A 20,433-nucleotide genomic window follows, 5' to 3' on the forward strand; every position below is an offset into this window, starting at 1 on the left:
AAAGAGAAATGCTAGATTGAAAATCTGTGTCCAGGATCTGGAAATGTTAGCAGATGCACCCCACTGCCGCGATCCCTCAAATTGAAATCCACTCTTAGTGTACAGTCATAATTCATCCGTTTCTTTTTGATATTGTCTCCTGAGCCTCAGAAATCCATGCCCATCAGGTAACTTGGGTCATGTTAGCGGAAGGTTCTCTCCTTGAACGGTTAGGAAGCATACCTCTCATAGATACGCATGAACTTGGCAACGAAGGCTTCAAGATGAAAGATGACTTTCTGAACACGGAGAATATTAGTACTTAATTCGTCGAGGACAATAGTCGACCGGCAAACTTACACTGCCCAGCTTGATTCGGTGTTCGTAGAACGCGGACCACTTAATGACATCAGGTTTCAATGCGTCGTCGACTTTTGCGACAAGCTTGAAGGTCAGAGTCTGGACGGCAGAGTCAGCTATTGGTGTTTGCTCGCTTTTAAAATACGGAGGCCTACCTTGAGAACCGTCGTTGGCGGGATACAGTGAGTCAGGAGATCATATAACCTTGCGCGGACCTGCAACAGCCGAGCTGGTGATCGTTCGGCCAGGATCTCATCCGCCGTCACCTGGATTAGTGCCTCCCAGTCCGGAGGTGGAATCAGAGTCTTGTCCGTCACTTTCTCATTTTGCGCATAGATCGCCTCAAACATGAGCAGCGCACGACGCAGATTCCGTCCACTCTCCTGTGCAACCCGCTTGTTGAGTTCCTCAACCTCGGTCCAACCTTCCCGCTTTCCTGCGACCCGAAGAACCGAGCAGATATCCTTTTCGGTGGGTGCGGCTACTCGAACCAGCAGTGTTCGCGAACGAATGGGGGCAATGATGTTCGAGGTGCTGTTGGCCAGGAGAATCAGGCGCAGGTTAGGACTATATTTCTCCATCGTCCGACGCAGGGCGGCTTGGGCATCACGAGTCAAGTGGTCGGCTTCGTTGATCACCACGACCTTGAAACGCTGTTTCGCGGATAAGTCGACTTGTTGCGTCTGGGCGACCTCCTTGAGCAGCTCCTGGATGACAACCCGGTCATAGTTACCCACGTCCGCAGGGGTGATTTCGAGATGGTAGACCGAGGAGACGATGTTGAACTCCAGCTTGCGGTTGCTCGTCGTTTGAAAGACCCGGGCATCGATCTTGATTTTCTCCACTCCCGGACCGTACAGTTCCTTCAGGGTCGCAATGATGCGCGTCTTTTTGCCTGCTCCCGATGGTCCGTATACCAGCAAATGAGGGAAGTCTCCGCTTTGAGCCTGCGGTGCGAATCCCGAATGAGCAGCCGTCGCACTTTTCTCGATCAGGGTCACCTACCAAAGATCGCAGGCGATCCGAGAGCTCTGGATGGTAGCTCAATGCATCAAGGGTCCGTGGACGCAACTTATCGACGAGAAGCGCCATGATTGTAATATTAATGGGTGTTTAAAAGAAGCAAGTTGCAACGCGGGAAGGAAAGAACGCGACGCGCTGAAAGTGGTGGCCCGTGCACTCACTCTCGAGACGAGGGAACATTACACCACAATCTATACAATAGCTATCCGCCTGCTCTAGCGGATAGCGCCAAGGAATGGCTGTCCTTTTAATACTATACTAAATAGAGTGGGTGTGTCGTTAAATTTGATCGACAAATCATACTAACTCCATTTTTGTACTCTACGATGGTTTAGAATTATTTCTCTCCTGCTGGAAGTGATTAAATAGAGATTGTTTGGTTGCCAAATTTTGGTTGAAGGAAAAGGTCGACGAGGAAATGAAGTTGTTCAGACAACACCAGGCAAATATTGTTTGTCTTAAAGCAAGACATGGTCCATACCTTCTATTACTGGCCTTATCCAATCGCTGAGAGATCGCTAGGTTAGTTACGGGCCGAGACAGTTCCTGTCAGGCGGTTTGCTTGCTCCTATTTATCCGTCCTCAAACAGGAATAGTGGACTAGCAATAGATTCTTCACGGCGAAGGCACTTTCATGACCGGTAGTTATGTGATTGAGTGGAAATGCGGGGAAGACTCTTCATAGTGCGTATTGAGATTGTCTGATCGCCGACGCAGTTTCCTAAACCTCGGTCGAAAATGACACCGAACCGCAACAGGGCCCCAATGGCTCAGACAACATTATGTCGCGGACATCTTTATCTTCCGTTCCTATGTGTCTACTATGATGGAATTGCGATTCCCAGACAGCATATGTTCAGCACCGGATAGTCTGGCAACAAAGCATAGACTTCTATCTAGCTCGGTACGAATTGTCCCGATTAAGGTTTGTTGACGACGCAGGGTCACATTCGAGATTCGGGGTACCTATCTGTCTGGCATTGTGAGGACTATCGCTTAAATCCAACTCATTTCCTGTCAATTTCTAGACGCGATGCTTCGTCTCATTTAATATCATGGCTCCGACTCTCGTCAATGTATTAGCGGCACTGCTCGCAGCTAGTGTTGGCTGTGCTGCTTTCGACAAGCGAACAATTGCACTTGGGGACAGGAGCTGGCATGAATATGTTCGCTCTCCCAAAACTTCAATAGTCAAGCCAAAAACTATTTTAGCGGCCAATACTACTGGCGATGTATCCAACCCGGGCGGCATGCTGGGTGGGAATCAATCCCCGACAGTTCTGACCCGCAAACAAGCAAGCGACGATATCCCAAGTGTCATTGTTGATTTCGGTCAGAATGTCGTTGGTATTGTGGCTATTTCTTTCGCGGGATCCACCAATTCCTCTGCCGGATTTCCTGGTCTTAAGCTGGCGTTTTCGGAAACACAGCAATACCTGACAAACGTCAGCGACTTCACCAGGTCTGACAATTTGCCCACTGTGAGTTATATCGGGCCTGTTTTGGAACCAAAGACTAAGAGCAGAATTATAGGGTTCCAAAATCACCAGTGGAACGGATCAGGTACTACATTGGGACCCGTATCATTGCGTTGGAAACGCTAACATTATCATCCAGATTGCTGTCGCCAACGAGCCGTTTACCTGGAAAGATCAAACTGGCTGCCAACATGGTAACAAAGTGTGCTCAGATGGCCTTCACGGATTCCGATACATGAAGATATCGCTCGACGCCCTGGAAAGTGACTCCCCATACACACAGTCCTACGGCTCCGTCTCCATATCTAGCATTGAACTAGAATGGAAAGCATATCTGGGCACGCCCGATACCTACACTGGGTGGTTCGAGTGTTCCGATGAAGAGCTTACCCAATGGTGGTTTGACGGTGTCTACACTGCCGACATGATCAACTTTAAATTCCTTGCCAATGAGACGGATCCACGAGACTCGGCTAGCCCGACTCTACAGGGCAAAGAGGTTCTCTTTGATGGTGCCAAGCGTGATAGAGATCCCTACGTTGGAGATCTAGCTGTGGCTTCTCTGACCTCGTATCTATCTCATGACGACCCTGCTTCGACACGCAATATCCTTGCGGATTTGGCAAATCACCAACGAGATGATGGATGGATTCCCCCTGCCAGCATGTAAGTTATTTTGTATAATGCAGTGACCACATTTCTGAGAGAAATTTAATCAGCAACAACTACACCCTTGATCTCTATGACTATCCAATGTGGTGGGTGGTTTGCACATATGACTTCGTTATGTACACCGGCGAGACGGATTTCGCTGCCCAGTACTACAGCGTGATGAAGAAGACCCTCGACGGTTATTACGGACAGAACATCACTTCCACAGGCGGTCTTCTTGATAAAACCAATGGGTATGGCGACTATGCTTTCCTCCCTCGCTCCGGCAAGATTACATATTACAACGCACTCTATGTCCACGCCTTGAAGTCGGCTGCTCAACTTGCCAGTGTACTCGGACACGATGAGGATCGGGATGCCTGGACTGCACGAGCTGCGAGCGTCGGCACCAAACTGCTAGCACGGAATTGGGACTCCTCCGTAGGTGCCTTTTTCGACGGAGGGCCCTGCCCAAATAAGCCAGCAAACACGATTTGCAACGTCCACGCTCAGGATGGCAATGGTCTCACGGTGTTAGCTGGAGCTGTCAATTCCTCGACTGCAGCCAGTCTACTAGGTTACTATGCTCGAGTCGCTGCACGACCGTACGGAAACGCATTTTACGACAATGATGCCCTGTCATCCGGATTCTCAGAGCGCGTGTACGCCTTCATCTCGTACTTCGAGCTGGCTGCCCGTTTCGCTACCAAGGGCGCTGCATCCTCGGCCTTTGAAGAGATCAAACGTCTATATGGCTGGATGGCGACACATGACCCGAAGATTACCTTCTGGGAGGGCATTGGGCCCGGCGGTTCTCCATACGAGCAGGGCTTTACTTCGATGGCACACGGTTGGTCCACAGGTATCGTGTCGCTCATGAGCAACTATGTTCTTGGGGTCCAACCCACAGGACCCGGATTCAAAACCTGGCAGATCTGTCCTGTTGTGGACGGTGGGAATCTCACTTGGGCGCAGGGGGAGGTCGGTACGCCGTCTGGTCCGATTAGGGTTAGTTGGAAGAAGAACGATCATGGGTCGTTTACACTGCAGATTGATACTCCCAAAGACACCAGCGGTGTTCTCTGTGTGCCAACCGAAGGGTTTAGGAATGACGGAATTGTCATGGACGGGAAACAGGTTAAAGGTGTGGAGGCAAATACCATCGGACCCATTGCGACGTCTGGGGACGGGTTCAAAATGATTAAAGCGGATGGCGGATCGCATACGATCGTAGTAGGGGGTTGAAGAACCAGTCACCAGAAATGTACATAGGCCAAATGAATTATGTGATTGAGTAGAAATGCGGGGAAGACTCTTCATCCGCTAGATGAAACCTTCTTGTTGAAGGTTTACACTAATTCGACGGGCAGTGTGTACTCGATTCTAAGAAACCAAACTTCTTCACATGCTCTTTGTTAAGTTAAATGTAGTAGATATTTTGTTTCCTCTTTCAAACGATTGCTTCGCCCTTGTCCCTTCAGTCCAGGTTCAGGGGATGTTCTTTGAAGTAGTTATCCAAAGTCGTCAACTCTCCTCGGGCGTTGACTGCCGACCAGGCCACCAGATCCTCTGTTTCAGATCCATAATATCCAAAATCCTGGATATACAATAGCATGTGAACCAAATAGTCCGCCGCGTTTGGTGGCAGAAAGTTGCGGAAGACTGCTTCTGGGAGTTGGTTGTAAACAACCTTCTTGCCCGAGCTTTTACTCATAAGATGCGCAATTTCCTCCATCGTGTAGAGCCGAGTAGCACCAGCAATAACCTTACCTTCAAAGCTATCGGGATTGGCGAGGATGGCCGCGACATATTTGCCAGTTTCCTCAATATTGATGAGCGGCAACTTGGCAGTGGGAGCGATGATATTGGACAACGCATAGGTACCATCACCAACCGGGTGCGGCTTCATGATCGTGCTGAAATTTTGCATGAAGGAACCAGGTGCGAAAAATGCGCTTTTGATAGGCAACGTTCTGATGTAGTCCTCAACCTCGGCTTTGCAGTCGAAATGACGCCCCTTGTCATACTTCCCGCCGGAGACGCGAGTGATGTGGGAGAGGGTGCTGAAAATAAGGTACTCTGCTCCAGCAGCGAGAGCCTCATCAGCGATTGCCTTGCCTTGAGACAGTTCACGTTCCTCGAGCCGCTCGTCGTAGATGGTCATCGTGAGAAAGAAGACGGTGTGAGACCCCTTCAGGACTCGCTTCAAGGACAAAGCGTCTTCCGCATCCCCCTGGACAACATCGACTTTGCCTGTTTGTTGGAGAGCCTGTGCCGCGGGACTAGAGGTGTTCCGGGTAACAGCACGAACTCGGTACTCATTGGCGAGGACAGGGTCGTTGATGACACGATCAACAACAGAGCCACCTTGATTGCCGGTGGCACCGAAAACGACGAGAAGCTTGCTCATGGTGCGGGGGTTCAAATGTGCGAAGTGGTAAGGGTCAAACGTGAGGTGATGACTGGATCCAATAAGATTTCTTGCAGGTGTTAGAGTCTTTATATGTCTGTAACGGGAACTAAAGAGGCAATACTACAGGAAGTAAGTAATTTCCATTAACTCCGGGAAGGCGCGAAGCCGGAAATAGCAACACGGATGGGAGACCGCAAACAGGGTATTGCTTTAACCCCGGATAGAGCCCGACAGCGAAACACTTTATTCTCGCCAACATTTCAACCTTTGCTTAGGCTTCTGAGTTTTTGATGATATTTATATTGCGTAAGAGATTTGTAGTTAGAAAACCGCAAATGTGGATCGCTGCGAAATTATCTCCGATAAGATCCCGGAGCGAAGTACTCGCCCCAAGGTCGGACCCTACACCGTCCGATGCCAATACAATCTGATAAATTCCTGAATGCTCACATGAACCAAAGCCAAAGCGGGCTATTGCTAGTCTATTTCATACACAGGGTTTGCTTTCTACACGTTCTCGACTCAGCGCCGAATGTCCTCTACGAACCGTCGAGCAGTACCCATCTTTACGCCCTTGTCGATAGATAACTCCCGGCCTTGATCCTCATAACCGTGCGTCTTGTAGATTTTGATATAAGACATCTATGATTTCTCGTGACATATAGTACAGGCGCATCCAATGCAGGGAAGATGGGCCAGAAGGTACAGAATATTTGAACCAATTCAAGTGTACATAGCCTGCACTGCAAATTGCTGGCTTGATATGTGACTCCCAAGCACTGGCACACCATCAGGCACCAGGGACTGGTTTCAGAACACCATTGTCGTCATATTTCGCTTCTATATCCAAGTCAGACCAGCAACTTGGCAAAAACATCAGAAGACAAAACTCACTGAAAAAGGTATAAGAAAGCGTAATGGTATCAATCCCCTTCATATTGGGATCCGTCGCGAAATCAGGATCAATAAAGAAGAAAACCGGCATGTCGACGGACTCGCCGGCATTAAGCTTCTGCTCCTCAAAGCAGAAGCACTGGATCTTACTAAAATACGGCGCGACCTGGCCGGGTGTGACGCTGTACGTCGCAACTCCGATGATATCCTGGGGACTCTTGTTGGTCGCCGTGTAGAAGGCCAGCGCGGTCTCGCCGGGCAGCACGCGGACTTCGCGCTGCTGCGGGGTGAATTTCAAGGGAGTACGTCGGAGACGGAGCCGTTGAATGTTATCCGCAGTCGGCGCGAGTCCGTTACTGGTGTGACGCGTGAGGCGGTGTCGCCGTCGCCGCCGCGGTGGGTGAGGATCGGTTGACCACCCCAGCCCGTTTGTTGGCAGATCTGTGGATTCACGAGGAATGGGTTAGTGTCGGGTAGTGGTGCTGGGGTTGATTGGTGTCTGTCTAAGCGTACCATTTTGTAGAGAGGGACGGACCCGTAGGCCAGAGCAACGGTTCCGAGAATGAGACTGATGGTATAGTACCTAGTCAAGAACAATGTCAGCGGGTGCAACAATTATGTTAGCGGCAAGCTCACATAGTGGATGCATTGCGTTTTTGCGATTGGGGTGTGCTGAAAGGCGCGGCCGATGCATGTTGCCGTGCATGAAGGAAGGAATTGGCGGAGAAAAATCGCCTCTCAACGGGGAATATGCCCTTTTGTAAAGGTATTGAGCGTGGCGCTATTCCTGCTGTCCACTGACAGCGTCCCCATGCAGGGAGCACGCGGGAAAACATGACTTGGAGATTGGAAATCGCCTTCGATCATCGGAGTTGAAGACAAAGTCACGGCACGTGATCGAGTCTTATCGATAAAGCACGTGACGTACAATGGACTCGACCTTTTCCAGCGTCGCTGTTGATTTGTCGAAAGGGGCAGGTATACTATAAGCCAAAGAGCTCCGAGGTCAATATATCTACTAGTCGAAGCAACGAACAAATGCTCCTATCGGATGTAATGGTATTAGAAGTAGTCTAGGGTGAAGGTGATAATAATACACTCGTCCCGGGCTCTGTGGAGGCAGGCCTCGAGTTCCTCGCCGAAGAGAAAAGGTCTAGTTCAGCACACTGGTCGTAATGCGACCGAAAACACCACGGACCATGCTGGGGCGCTCTCGAAGACAGGTGAGAAGAATAGCAGCGCTGACCGCAAATGCAACGCGCTCGCGGTATTGATACTAAAAGCACAGACAATGTCAGCACAAGGTAAACGCCGGGAACAGAGAAAGGATGTCAGAGCCGACAATGTAACCCTTCTAGCGCCGTGTCGGGCACATACCTTTTTATCATACAATCGTGGCAAAATCGTGGCGGCAGCCCGGGGTGCCACAAACTGCGCCAGCTCCTGTCTCCTCCGTGCCTTTTCAACCAATACACTCCATCCGCACATGAAGCATCCCGACGCGACGCAGAGGCCGGAGTCCCACATCAGCGGGGTGACGGTCTTCTGATCGAAGACCTTGGGGCCGATCCTGGTTCGCGCTAGACAAACACCATAGTAGAACAGACTGACAAAGGAGGCGAGGAAGGCGGAGGACTGGGCGGAATCCAAAAGAGCCCGGCGGAGGGAGGCGGCTGACTTGAGTCCCCGCAGACGCAAGACAAGCTGCAGTGGGATATAGGTTGCACAGGCAAACTTGAAGGTTCTGGCAAAGCGGGACAGCGCGTGTTTCTCACAGCTGGGGCCACAGCCCATATGGACCATTTCGCATGGAATCGGAATTGTCTTGACGGGATCCCCCACTCCGCGGGCCAGCGGTAGTCCTTGCACATGGACTGGAGCAGAGGCGCTTGACCCGTTTCCTTCCCGTACACAAAGACCCCACGGCGGACACGACGTAGAGCCTCGATCAAGCGAGAGTCCACCTGCGCAGCCTCTCCAATCCATTTCTCGTACGTCCGCGGCAGCCGCTCGGGCAGATAGAACCACGCCCACATGACTACTGCCGCGCTTGCAGCAAACACGCCCGCATCCGCGAGACCAGGAGCCAGCGACTCGACCACAGTCCAGCGATTCTGGGCTTTGCGGCGACGAGACCAGCGGTTCCACGCAATGCACGCTACCACGTCGATGGCTCTCGTGACCGTGAATAAGGTCAGATCCATGGTCCTCCCCGCCAACTCTGGCCGTTGATGCTCACGTACATCGGATGCCACCTGATCGGCATCTGCTGTAGCGACGCGTTTCGCTCTGACATCTTCTGCCCGCAGACAGACACGATTCCGGTTGAGAAGTTGGAAACTGAACCATGACGATAGGAATGCGGCGGCAAATCGAACGAGGCGGTCCCGCCGGTGGGAGATCCGAAGGTCGCCTTTAGAGCCAAGCCCGACGGCAATGGATGCGTATAGCCGGTACAACAGCACGGGAAGCACGGTCGAGCCACCGATGAGAGAGGCGCAAAATGTAGGGAAACCGTTGACGCGGATGGGGTTGGTCAAGACTCGAGCTAACTAGACGTGGGTTAGCCTTGAACGCTATATCGAGAACCTAGCACACACCTCTTGAAGCTTTTGTTCTGTTGTCCAGCCTTTGTGGCTTCCCAACCGCCGTACATAGGAGATGAGTTTTGGCGTGACCGACGACAGATACCCGAGCGCGTAGGCTCGCAGAATGCTATGACCTTCCCATCAGCAAGATGCCCCCAACAAATATCAGCAAGATGGCACACACGGTTTGAGGACACGCGCATTGACGTGTCTGTCACGACTCGGCAGGATTGTAGCTTCCATCTTCCCGGATAGCCTGATGTGACCACCCGTCCTTGAGGAAAGGCTCAGCGCCACACCGACTCAGCGACACTCAACCAGACATCCGTCAGCTTGAGCAACCGGTCGTGGTTCCTTGGGTAGTATTTCCGGGGAACCGGGGGGTAACAGAGTCCTGCACGATCGGGGTGGGTGAATGATCAACTGTGGATCTGTACCACACGCTTGGAGGTTAAATAGGGTATGGAAGGAGTCTGCGGTGATTGGACCTCGGTCCCTGGTGGGCGAGTGGATGAAGGCAGGTGAAACACTGACCCGCCAAACCCCTTTGAGAGCCACGGATGCAATTTCAGGGGTTTAGGGTTGGTGGGCATTCCAGGACGGGCGATCATCCAAACCGGGCAGGCAGGACAGAGGGTGTCCGGGGAGGAACCCAGCGGGGACCAGAATTCAGGACCCGGTATCGGTGATGACGGCCCAACCCCCGGTGAGGAACGCCAGGAACAGCTCGTTTAGGTACTGGCTTGAAGCCCCCAGGCTCAGTGGCTTTTCCAATGACGGAGGGTGGTGTTGGTGGCCTGCAAATGACGCACATCTCAAGGCTCGGCCTCGGAGAGCTGATGTATGGGGACCGTATGAGCCGCTGTTCCGAGCCTCTCTCGGTATGGGTAAGTTTGGTCTCACCGATACCATCCATTCGCATGTGATCAGATCTGCTTTGGTCCCCCAGATTCTTCTCTCCAGACTCCCCGCTCTTTCACTCTTGTATATCCTCTCTCTCTCTCTCATCTCTGTCGACTCCTACATCTTATTCTCTTTCGCTGCGACCGGGCGTGTGCGGTCAAGGCATGCCCATCTGAACTGCCTCGGTTCGCGCTCCTCGGCATTCGGAGAGCGCCTGAGAGTCTTATCTCTGCCAGCGCAGACAATGATGCAAGACCACGGTCCCGAAGTACAAAAGGGGCGGGCATCGCCTCCACTAGGTCCCTTTGGATGTAAGCGCAGTTGCTCATGGCCCAGAACACTTCCTCCCCTAACCCTGGTGACCGGTAGATTCATTCCTCGCTCCCATGGACACTCCCTATGAACAGGCGCCCGCGCTTCCCCCGGGTCCCTCTCTTCTCGATGATAACGAATCCAACATGCTCGACAATTTCTTTACCACAATGAACGCCAACCATTTCACCAACGACTTCTGGCTGCGCGGGCAGCAAAACAAATCCTCCAACTTCGAATGGTCCGATGAACTACCACCGACCTTTGAAGGCTCGACGACCTCTCTGTCCCAACCGTCCTTCCAACACGGGATCGGCAAACCCACGGATAATAATGCACCCGCCGATATATTTGCGGCGGCCTCTATGCTATACCAAAGCGGCATGAACGCTCCTGAACTCGAGTCGGCGTTAGCTGGACAAACATTTCCGGCACCGCTCCCCATCAACGGGGCCCAATTAAGTCCCAAGGATGGGAGGCGCTTTTCGGCCGACCACTTAGGGCCATCAGCCAACATGTCACCGACCCGGGAGCGAGTCCCCGGAGGATTCCACACCTCACAGATGCTCTTCGATGTGCATAACCCATTACCCGCCGACCAACATCCATCCAAGAAGGCCCGCGCCCTTCGCTGGGGGTCTGATTCCAATTTTATGGATCAAGGCTACATAGCCCCACCGGACGTACCCGATGACGAAGCGCGAACGGAAGAGCTGTTGGAGAATCTGCAATGCTTCGAGCCGCAGAGAAGTGCAGACAATACTCGTCCCCCCAGTCCGGAACGGATAGCAGGTGCGCGCATTTCTGCCTTCAAAGGCAACGGGATGGAAGATGGTGCACAGCCACGTAAACGGCAGCGCACGCTGGTGAAGGAGGAAGACGATGCATTCTCCGACGAGGATGACCTACGACCTCAGTCCCGCAAGTCCAAACCTCTCATGGGCATCAAGGGCCGGCGTACATCCGCCGATATGTCCCGGAGATCCCGAATGACACCCGGCTCCAAAGCACCCCGCGAAAATCTCACAGAGGAGCAAAAGAGAACCAACCACATCCTGTCCGAGCAGAAACGCCGGAACCTGATCCGCCAGGGCTTCGATGATCTCTGTTCGCTGGTACCCAGTCTCCACGGGGGTGGGTTTAGCAAAAGTGCCATGCTCACACAGGCGGCGGACTGGCTAGAGGATGTCCTGCGTGGCAATGAGATTCTGCGGGCCCAGTTGGCCGATCTCAAGGGCATTAATGGTTTAGTGATGCCGCGATGATACCCTTGCTTTTTGAACTTGTCGATGATACCACGAGTTTCTTTTTTTGTTTTTCCAGCATTCTCAATGTCAGGATGCAGGCGGATCAACTGGGTAGGGTGTTGGACAGTGGGCGTTTCTAGGATGGTGGCCGGAAAGGCCCATAACTGGGCCTTGGTCCGGTCGAAAACTATGCAAGGGGATATACATGTCTAATATAGTGCATCCGTCTCAGGAATTAGCCTGATCAATTTTCAAGTGAACAGCTATAATAGAAGCATGCGTACATACTTGGTCTTGCTCGCCCTATACTCTTTAGTGCCCCACCGCCTACTTTGGCATGTCAACCACTCCCGCGCGTCTAACCCAAACCGCCACAACAACTCTGCAACAACAACAATCACAACCATGCCACCCAAACGAAAACGCGACAGCGAGAGCAACGACCATCAGTCCGATCGCAATAAACGCTATGCCTACTTGAAACCTCACACCCGACGCGTCCCCGAGAAGACCATCAAAGCCAAATGGACAACGCTGCCAGAGCCCGTCCAGGAGAAAGTCCGCGATCTCTTTCACACACTCGAGCGACCGGTGATCGTGCGACAGCAGAATGAACGCAAGCGCATCGAGGCGCAGACGGCGGTTCAGGCGGTGGTGCGAACGTATGTCCGTTCCTATCCACGGATTGCGCTTCTCCCTCCAGGGACTCTTGATTGCGCATATGATGCTAATTCTCGTGCGGCATTTTAGTCTAGGACGACGACTTCCTCGCATGCCCTTTCCGCCCATCACCAAGGACTCCAATTTCGATTACGAATCTGCGTTGAACGAACATGTAGGTGCTTTCGTACTCCGTCTCGGGACTATTGCTGACTGCAGTTCCAGCGACTGCTCGAGGCCAACGTGTCTACCATAAAAGACAGCATTGATCTTCTGAAGACCGAGATTGCAAAGGAGGAGGCGCTCCTGGACCGCGAAAAGAAGTCGCTGCAGGAGATGGACAAGAACGCCAAGCGTGCGGAAGCTGAGCGGAAGCGCCAGATGCAAAAGGTATGCAATGAATTGCCTCTGTGGGCTCCTCTTACTAACATGATGCTTGAAGGAACACCCAGTCCTGCGCCACCTGGATGAACTGCCGCAAACTCAGGACCAAGCGACCGACTTCACACTTCTGGACACCAAGGATAGCCAGGCAACGTTGGATGAGGTATGGAAATTCTTATTCATTCCGATGGGCAGCGGCTAACGGATCGTTCAACAGCTGGACACCGATCCCGAGGTCCAGAGCCTCATGAAACAGCTGCATGGCCATCTTCTGTCCATGCAGACCAACACGGCGCCGCTTGCGGGGCTCCGAGACGCCATCACCCGGTCGCAAGCTGCCCTGGACCTTTATTCGATGCCGGATGACTGAACCAGGGGGCTTGAGGTTCAGTATCACGAAGTAACACATGCCATGTGCATACATGCCCCAAAAACCTCGCCTCGTTCGAGGGAAAGGTGCTCGCGTGCTCCGATCAGATCCCGGTCCAGTTATCACAGATGTGACAAAGCAGGGCCACCGTCTCGGACCCCTGAGCGGCAGCCACCGAGCCGATCAGTGGTGACTGTCCAATCTGGGGATCCCGGCACTCCAGAATGGAGACCCGTACTAGGCCCACTGCGATGTGTCGAAACGATCTGCTAGTTAGCCCTATGGATAAGATTCTATCTCATCTGATTAAATTGCTCCTAACCACAATTATTCGTACATACATACCATAACGGTCGCAGTACTGCCCTCTGTAGTCCGTCTCTGCGAACCTCGGTTGGTGGCGTTGATCCCCACGGAGCAGAACGGAGGGGTCTCGGGGTCTCTCCGCCTTTGACGGGAATCCGTTCTTCACTGCGTACTTCTTCCCTCAGTCAGTCAACTTTCTCTCCCTGCAACCATGCCCGACACGACACCAGATTCCAAGAGAGATGCGGCCAAGGATGCGCGCGCAAAGGACTTTTCTGCGGCCAAGGGCGACAAGTCCAGTCCCAAGAAGCGCCGCAAGGTCAATCACGGTAAGCTGCATGCGCTGGCTCAGACGGGGACACGATAAGGGCTAACCTGTTCTGTTTGCTCAGCCTGTGTCTACTGCCGTCGCTCGGTAAGCTCTTTGTCCAATTGATTCCCCGTGCCGTCTCTCTCCCTTTTCCCCATGCGCCGCGAGTCTCGAAGGAACCGCTTGGCTAACCAAAACCGCAACTGTGGTCGCGTGGGACAGCATATGACTTGTGATTCGGTACGACTGCTCCTCTCCGTCGATTATGAAATCTGTCTGACTTTTTGTTTATCGTGAAGGAACGGCCTTGCACCCGGTGTATAAAGCGCAATATCGGCCATCTGTGCCATGATGAAGCCAGAGAACCCGCCAAGCGAACCCGGAGCGAAGCAGAGCACTCGGCGGCGGACGAAGAGGGCTCGTCGACTCACGACCTCGCCTCCGTCCAAGGGATGCCTCGCCCCGTCGACGTTCCAGATACCCCCGCGCAGTCCATTCTTCCTGACGGTACGATCGCACTCCCGCCCACTGTAAATCCTGCTGCGTCAGGCCTCGGTTCCAACTCTCAGCAGCGTAAGCTCGGAGATGCCAGTTCCGCCTTTATCGTTCGGAATTGGACTGACATTTCTTTTATAGTCATGGGGTACAACGACTGGCTCGGAGGCCAGCAGAACCAGTTCCAGGATATGCACTCGCTTCATCCGTCGTACATGTTCAATGCGCCGGAAGTGACCAACGAATACAACTTGCTCGGGGACTTCCTCAGCAACAGTCTCTTGGACGACGGGGCCATGTTCCAGAATCCGGATATGCAAGGCGTATATTCGGATCCCACGCTGATGAACTCCATGAATAATATGGGCGTGCCCAATGGCTTGGCCCCGCCGCAGCTCCCACCACCGGCCCAGAGCCAGGCACCACAGGAAGACTCGATCCAGCGCGCGACATCGACAGTGGTCAACGACAAGGCTCGCGAAACGTACTACATGACCGCCGCCGATCCGTCGGGCTCTGACCCACCCGAGGAGCGGATGAACAAACTCCTCAAGGCGAAATACGATGCAGGACTCCTGAAACCATTCAACTATGTCAAGGGATACGCACGGCTAAACCAATATATGGAGAAGAACATGCAGCAAGCGTCCCGTCAGAAGATTCTCCGGCAACTCGACAAATTCCGGCCCAAGTTCCGCGAGCGCATGCAGAGTCTCACCGATATCGAACTGATCCTGGTCGAAATGTGGTTCGAGCGCAGCCTGATGGAGTACGACCGCGTCTTTGCCAGTATGGCCATCCCCGCGTGCTGCTGGCGGCGAACGGGCGAGATCTTCCGAGGCAATAACGAGATGGCACAGTTGATTGACGTGCCGATTGAGGTCTTACGCGATGTGGGTTTATCTTGGTGGTGTTGAATTCTGGTCTGTACTGATTTGGGAACAGGGCAAACTCGCCATTCACGAGATCATCGTCGAAGACCAGCTCGTCAGCTACTGGGAGAAATTCGGTGCCATCGCCTTCGACAATACCCAGAAGGCCATGCTCACTAGCTGCACCTTGAAAAGCCCCAATCCCAATTCCACGGGTGATGGCATCCCATGCTGCTTTTCGTTCACGATCCGACGAGATAACCACAACATGTAAGTATCCTCAGATGGTTGGTTCACTTCGGCTCAGTATCTGACGCTTATCCAGCCCATCTCTTATTGTCGGTAATTTCCTGCCCACGCAGCGCATGCACAAGTAACGAACAGATGGATGGGGTCGTTTGACATGGAGATTGAACTTCGAGTCACCACATATTGTTTCTTTCTTTCTGATTCCCCCAGGCTCCGGGTTTCTTTCTGTGTTTCAAATGGGGCGTTTGAGAAATGTACCATGTCCGCACTGGATGTACAGTATGGCGTCTATTTCGGACTCGCGACTTCTACGCAAATAGCCTAATATAAGCCGGTCTTATATATCTTATCTTTCAATGGATGTTGTTTGACTTGTAGTGCATACTCTCCTACTCGATGTTCTCCCCGCGACTCCCTCTCTCTTCCTCTTCCTCTTCCTCTTTCTTCCCCCACCAAGAAATCATCCTGCACTTGCTTGTTTCCATCTCCCCGCGTCGCTGTTCTCAACGGAAGTCGACATGGAACCTAAGCGACACATGGAACCTAAGCGACGCCGCACCCTACACGACCAAGTCGCTGCTCTCGCAGGTACGCAATTGGCAGCTCCGCAGACTCCCACTCCCTTCGATTGCTGACATCCACTACGCGCCTTACTACATATGCAGCTTCAATTCGTGATCTCGAAAGCCAGATCTCCACTTCGAATACTTCTGGAACTCCTCTACCTGGCGACGACGCCCTGCGATCTCTGGAGGACCAGCTCAACGAGCAACCTTCGTTCGCAGGATTCCCCACGGCGTCGTGCTGTGAGCTGGACTCTGCTGCTACAGCGTTGTGGAATACATGTGCTCAGGCGAGTAAAGCGCGCGAGAAGAACGAGGAGGCGCTGAAGCTCTTGAGTAGAGGTGTGTTTATTTCAAGGGCTGTTTTGGCATATCTCACCTACTTTATAGCGAGGGCACTTGCATTTGCGGTGTTGGATATTGCTGCACCAGCTCGACCCTCCGGTACTCGACGGGATTATACCTTGACGATGATGTTGATCTAATGGTTCAGTAGGACATTTGAGGGCTCTCAAGGCGGCGTTGAAAGCTGCTCGCGGTTGTCTCGGTACTCCAAATCTCTACCTCAGGGATCTTGTATGGCAGGCTGACTTAGAGGCAGACTCTGAGCAGCTCGATCTCAGCCTAAAAGTCCTGGGAGCAGGAGCACAGAGACTGGATTCCCTCGAGAACTCGAATACCCAGATGGACAAGTCTCACTTACAATCTGTTGCGACGGAGTACTACATGCTGCGGATCCAGCTGGTATGCAACACCACCTCTCCCTGGGAGCCTGATCTAATTTCGATAGGCATGGCTAAGAGGTCGACCTGATATCGCAGAGCATTTGCTTTCAAAGGCTCCTGCAGCCGTGATGATCGAGGATCGGAAGATCATCACCGAGACATGCTACAACGTGGGGAATGCGGCGCTCTCGGCAAGTCAATACGACATTGCGGTTCAATGGCTGAGCAGAGCCTCCGAGCAGATTGATATTCTGGATTCGGAGAGTCACGACCATCTAGGCGCGGGCTTAAATGACTTGAAGCTACTTGTTCGACATACTCTTGGTGAGTAAATGTGATCTGGATTGCCCATATATACTAAAATATTCCAGTTCGAGCTTACATGTGTATCGATACACCTGAATCAAGAGAAGCGCTTACCAGACAGCTCACCCTGCTCAAAGCTGTACGTCCAATGCTTCATTGCACGGTTTCATTATCCTGAAAGATATAGGACGCTGGAGACACGCCCAGTGTTCTTTTCCTTGAGCTCGAGATTCTCTGCCGAGGAGAAAAGCCAGATCGCGGTGATGGGTTTAAAGGTACCAGCAGCGTTTATTGCCGTCTGGCAACAGATATTAACCATGTGGCAGCACTCTTGACGGACATTGTCAGCTGCATGAATCCCTCAGACGAGAACCTGAGACTGTGAGTCTTCCATTTATCATAAAAAACCAGTACTAACTAATAGATAGAGCATTTTACTATATTGAGAACCATACGAGCTCAAGGTAACTTTCCTTTCATGATCTCATGAAATTCTTGCTCACCCGACGCAGTTTGGATTTTACCGTGCACATTCTGCAATCCCTCCTCGTACGCCTTTTACCATTCCACGTTCCGGCGTGGGTTGAGAGGTGCTTCCTTAGTCTGGTGTGGCTACTGCGATCCTCGAACGAAAAATGCCTAGAACTTATCAGGGACATGATCAAGAAGCTGGAGACGCACGGACACAGTCCTCTGAGCATGGGCGCAACTCATGCCACCTTGATTGTATAGACGATCTCTTCTCTGCTACCGATACATGCTGATGATTTTACTAGGTCATATGGAAGCAGATGGATTCTGCAGTTCGTAAAAAGCAGCTTGCCATTGCAGAAAAATGGGGTGTGCTCGCCGTCGATACCAAGATCTTCGAATCCTGCTCCAAATCCAACCGACATAAAACACTACGGTCAGTATCAAGACGCTTTTCTGATTACTTGTATTGAAATGTGTCTAGAAAATTGGCTGGATGTGCCTTGAGCAAATGGGACGTGGCTCTCGCTCGAGAGATCCTGGATCGGATCCCTGTCAGCGAAGAAGATGTCGATTCTCGAACCCTTTTCCTATGCTACAAACTGGCATTGATGGAGGGTACAAACGGTGCAGGTACCTAATATTATGTGGCCCCGCTGCTACAAGGTTAACTAGACTAATTGCTCTAGAACTTCATTGTCAAGAAGTGCTCGATACACTCGGCGCGGGCTGGTTTACCTATGTGTTGTCCTGCGCAGCCGAAGCTCAACGACAGAACAAGCAGTCAGAACTGCTCGAGTGTATCCTCTGTGTCTTTGAATGCATGGGTATGAAGAAGTTCTTTTCTCACGAGGTTGATCTTTCTTCGTTCTTCATGTGAGAATACTCGTCCCTGTGTTGCTTGCTGGAAGCTGATTATTACAGATTCACGTTCTTGGTCCTGAAAGACGTGGAAGACAAAACCAGTAGAGAGGAGATGATGTGTCAGACCTTTACATCAGGTAAGTTTTTATTTGCTTATAAGACAGGCAGTCTAATTTGCGTAGCGTTGAGGGTGGTCGTTGCAGATGTCCCTGCAAGCAGTACCATCTCACCAGATGACCTCCAATGGCTCTACGGCGAGAGCTACGACCTGGCTTTGAGAATGCTCACGGAGTCCCGGGTGGAACGCGTCAGTCCGCTGCTTGAAGCATCTAAAGAGGTATACGTGTTCAACTGGATCCGAGCTAGACAGTTACTGACAGGAATGTTTAGTTTGCACGGTGTTATTCGAATAGAAGACCGCTAGACCGCTTAAAAGTTTCCCTGCATATCTTCCTCTGCAACTATCTAGGGGCAATATTTTCGGTCAAGAAGGCACGTTCAGAGTCTGACAGTTCCATCCAAGTGAGTCTTCTGTCATGTCAACCCAGGCAGTTCTTGAGTCTAATTCATATCCAACAGAAATGCCACTATGAAAGGTTGCATGATGATCTGTTTATTTACGCCAGTGTATCCCAGTTCCTGGAAGGAAAAGATGTCGCGACTGTTGAAGCGGAGTGGTTACAACGATGCCGAAATCTGATCGCTCTTGATTTCGAAGCATCGATTCATCTCGAGCTGTGGTCTTTTCTAATCTCACTTGCTGAGCAGGCCCAAGGCTTCTTGGATGAAGAGCTTTGCTCGTCCTTGCTGGACTTGATACTTCGCTCTCATGCACCGATCCAAGAGATCGTTACTGTGGTCAAGGTATATCCTGCCGAGGACACTACATACCTGACTCATAGAGGAGGAAGTTTCTAACACTAGCTGTACAGACCATTATATGCACCGCCCACGACTCATCATCCCCCTTCCTCAACGCATCTTCCTTCCGTATCAAACTCCCCCGCTACCTGCGCTGCCTCTTCCAGCTTGCCATCACGTCAATTCCAAGAGAGGTCTCTGAAATATCACCACAAGATGAAGAATCAGTCTTCTCAGTGGTCGACGCATCGCTCGCAGAATCCGTCCTCGACCAAGTCCTCGTTCTAGCTTCAAACGAGTACTTTATTCCTAGTGCCCAGCCCAACCAGTCACTCAACCCAGGCATGAGTTCTATCTCTGGCATTCTCGAAGACAGAAGTTGGTATCCTTACCCTATTGAAGAACTCGAGTGGCTCGCTTCTGTTGCTTTTAACAAGGCCGTCGACTTTTACCGCGCGGCCCGGGACGAGGAGTATCAGCGGTGGGGTATGAAGGCTGTTCAAGTGGCGGAGTCTGTGGATCGTGTGTCTGGTGGTGTTCTTGCGCGGATGCTGCGTGCGAATATGGAGAGGTTGAGTTGAGTTGGGTTGATTGCAATAGTATCGTTTTTTGATGTGCTGCGTGTGGAGCTGTGTTAGGGCTGAGGGACACATTATATATTTCGCCCTGGAGGATGGCCGTGATGGGAGAACACCATTTCTTTATTCTGACGGAGTCCTTGCGTTTGATTTGAGAGAGCCCACTTGTCTTTTACCTATATTACTTTACTTTAATGATTTTGTTTTCAAATAAGAAGAGAAATATGAATTTCAAATCTTGATTAGGCAAGACAGTACCACGACTTTGGCACGAGTAATAAACTGGGTATCATAAGAAGCAGAAGATAGAAGGAAAATCTGCGAAGAAAAGAAAGAAACCCGCACAGAGAATTGTAGCATCTCCGCAGTAGAGAGAGTCGAGCACAACCCCATGGCGAGTATGGGAGAATGGAGTACAGCATATCAGGAACAGGTAAAAGCGATGAAAAAAGGAACACTTGCAAGAGAACGAAGAAGAGAAAAAAGAAATCAGAATAAGCGAAAAGAAATATGATGCTCCCAGGGCAATTCACTGCCCGAACCGTAAAACACCGTCCATGCCGATTCCTCG

General features: G+C 51.7%; 9 protein-coding genes across 9 annotated transcripts; 5 read left to right on the forward strand and 4 right to left on the reverse strand.

Annotated features, from left to right (window-relative positions):
* Nucleotides 1–146: 146 nt before the first annotated feature.
* On the reverse strand, nt 147–1,431 carry N7474_011149 (replication factor C subunit 5; the record flags this gene model as incomplete). The annotated part of the gene is made up of 5 exons (XM_057202559.1): nt 147–171; nt 223–278; nt 340–438; nt 495–1,286; nt 1,345–1,431. 5 exons carry the CDS (start codon nt 1,429–1,431, stop codon nt 147–149), a joined length of 1,059 nt encoding a protein of 352 aa, XP_057047843.1.
* A 986-nt stretch (nt 1,432–2,417) lies between these two features.
* Nucleotides 2,418–4,736, forward strand: N7474_011150 (uncharacterized protein; the record flags this gene model as incomplete). Its single annotated transcript, XM_057202560.1, has 4 exons — nt 2,418–2,843; nt 2,896–2,925; nt 2,980–3,506; nt 3,560–4,736. The coding sequence occupies 4 exons, from the start codon at nt 2,418–2,420 to the stop codon at nt 4,734–4,736; spliced, it is 2,160 nt and encodes a 719-aa protein (XP_057047844.1).
* A 232-nt stretch (nt 4,737–4,968) lies between these two features.
* N7474_011151 (NmrA/HSCARG family protein) lies at nt 4,969–5,901 on the reverse strand (the record flags this gene model as incomplete). Its single annotated transcript, XM_057202561.1, has 1 exon — nt 4,969–5,901. One exon carries the CDS (start codon nt 5,899–5,901, stop codon nt 4,969–4,971), a length of 933 nt encoding a protein of 310 aa, XP_057047845.1.
* A 793-nt stretch (nt 5,902–6,694) lies between these two features.
* N7474_011152 (cytochrome c oxidase assembly protein) lies at nt 6,695–7,634 on the reverse strand (the record flags this gene model as incomplete). Its single annotated transcript, XM_057202562.1, has 4 exons — nt 6,695–6,744; nt 6,799–7,078; nt 7,156–7,381; nt 7,435–7,634. The coding sequence occupies 4 exons, from the start codon at nt 7,632–7,634 to the stop codon at nt 6,695–6,697; spliced, it is 756 nt and encodes a 251-aa protein (XP_057047846.1).
* Nucleotides 7,635–7,951: 317 nt separating this feature from the next.
* Nucleotides 7,952–9,629, reverse strand: N7474_011153 (uncharacterized protein; the record flags this gene model as incomplete). The annotated part of the gene is made up of 5 exons (XM_057202563.1): nt 7,952–8,074; nt 8,176–8,502; nt 8,574–9,350; nt 9,399–9,513; nt 9,571–9,629. The coding sequence occupies 5 exons, from the start codon at nt 9,627–9,629 to the stop codon at nt 7,952–7,954; spliced, it is 1,401 nt and encodes a 466-aa protein (XP_057047847.1).
* Nucleotides 9,630–10,533: 904 nt separating this feature from the next.
* On the forward strand, nt 10,534–11,866 carry N7474_011154 (basic helix-loop-helix domain-containing protein; the record flags this gene model as incomplete). Its single annotated transcript, XM_057202564.1, has 2 exons — nt 10,534–10,600; nt 10,659–11,866. The coding sequence occupies 2 exons, from the start codon at nt 10,534–10,536 to the stop codon at nt 11,864–11,866; spliced, it is 1,275 nt and encodes a 424-aa protein (XP_057047848.1).
* A 387-nt stretch (nt 11,867–12,253) lies between these two features.
* On the forward strand, nt 12,254–13,262 carry N7474_011155 (uncharacterized protein; the record flags this gene model as incomplete). The annotated part of the gene is made up of 5 exons (XM_057202565.1): nt 12,254–12,510; nt 12,599–12,683; nt 12,734–12,898; nt 12,951–13,055; nt 13,110–13,262. The coding sequence occupies 5 exons, from the start codon at nt 12,254–12,256 to the stop codon at nt 13,260–13,262; spliced, it is 765 nt and encodes a 254-aa protein (XP_057047849.1).
* Nucleotides 13,263–13,779: 517 nt separating this feature from the next.
* On the forward strand, nt 13,780–15,622 carry acuM (gluconeogenesis transcription factor RDS2; the record flags this gene model as incomplete). The annotated part of the gene is made up of 6 exons (XM_057202566.1): nt 13,780–13,897; nt 13,961–13,983; nt 14,205–14,451; nt 14,515–15,266; nt 15,319–15,515; nt 15,571–15,622. The coding sequence occupies 6 exons, from the start codon at nt 13,780–13,782 to the stop codon at nt 15,620–15,622; spliced, it is 1,389 nt and encodes a 462-aa protein (XP_057047850.1).
* Nucleotides 15,623–16,012: 390 nt separating this feature from the next.
* Nucleotides 16,013–19,865, forward strand: N7474_011157 (SPO22/ZIP4 family meiosis protein; the record flags this gene model as incomplete). The annotated part of the gene is made up of 17 exons (XM_057202567.1): nt 16,013–16,082; nt 16,160–16,399; nt 16,448–16,501; nt 16,551–16,801; nt 16,848–17,106; nt 17,154–17,227; nt 17,276–17,469; nt 17,517–17,552; nt 17,601–17,814; nt 17,865–17,995; nt 18,044–18,192; nt 18,249–18,435; nt 18,484–18,560; nt 18,606–18,760; nt 18,814–18,945; nt 19,003–19,287; nt 19,356–19,865. 17 exons carry the CDS (start codon nt 16,013–16,015, stop codon nt 19,863–19,865), a joined length of 3,018 nt encoding a protein of 1,005 aa, XP_057047851.1.
* Nucleotides 19,866–20,433: the final 568 nt, after the last annotated feature.

The sequence above is a fragment of the Penicillium riverlandense genome (assembly GCF_028828495.1).
Source record: "Penicillium riverlandense strain IBT 135883 chromosome Unknown utg000011l_segment0_segment0, whole genome shotgun sequence".
NCBI classification, from domain to species: domain Eukaryota; kingdom Fungi; phylum Ascomycota; class Eurotiomycetes; order Eurotiales; family Aspergillaceae; genus Penicillium; species Penicillium riverlandense.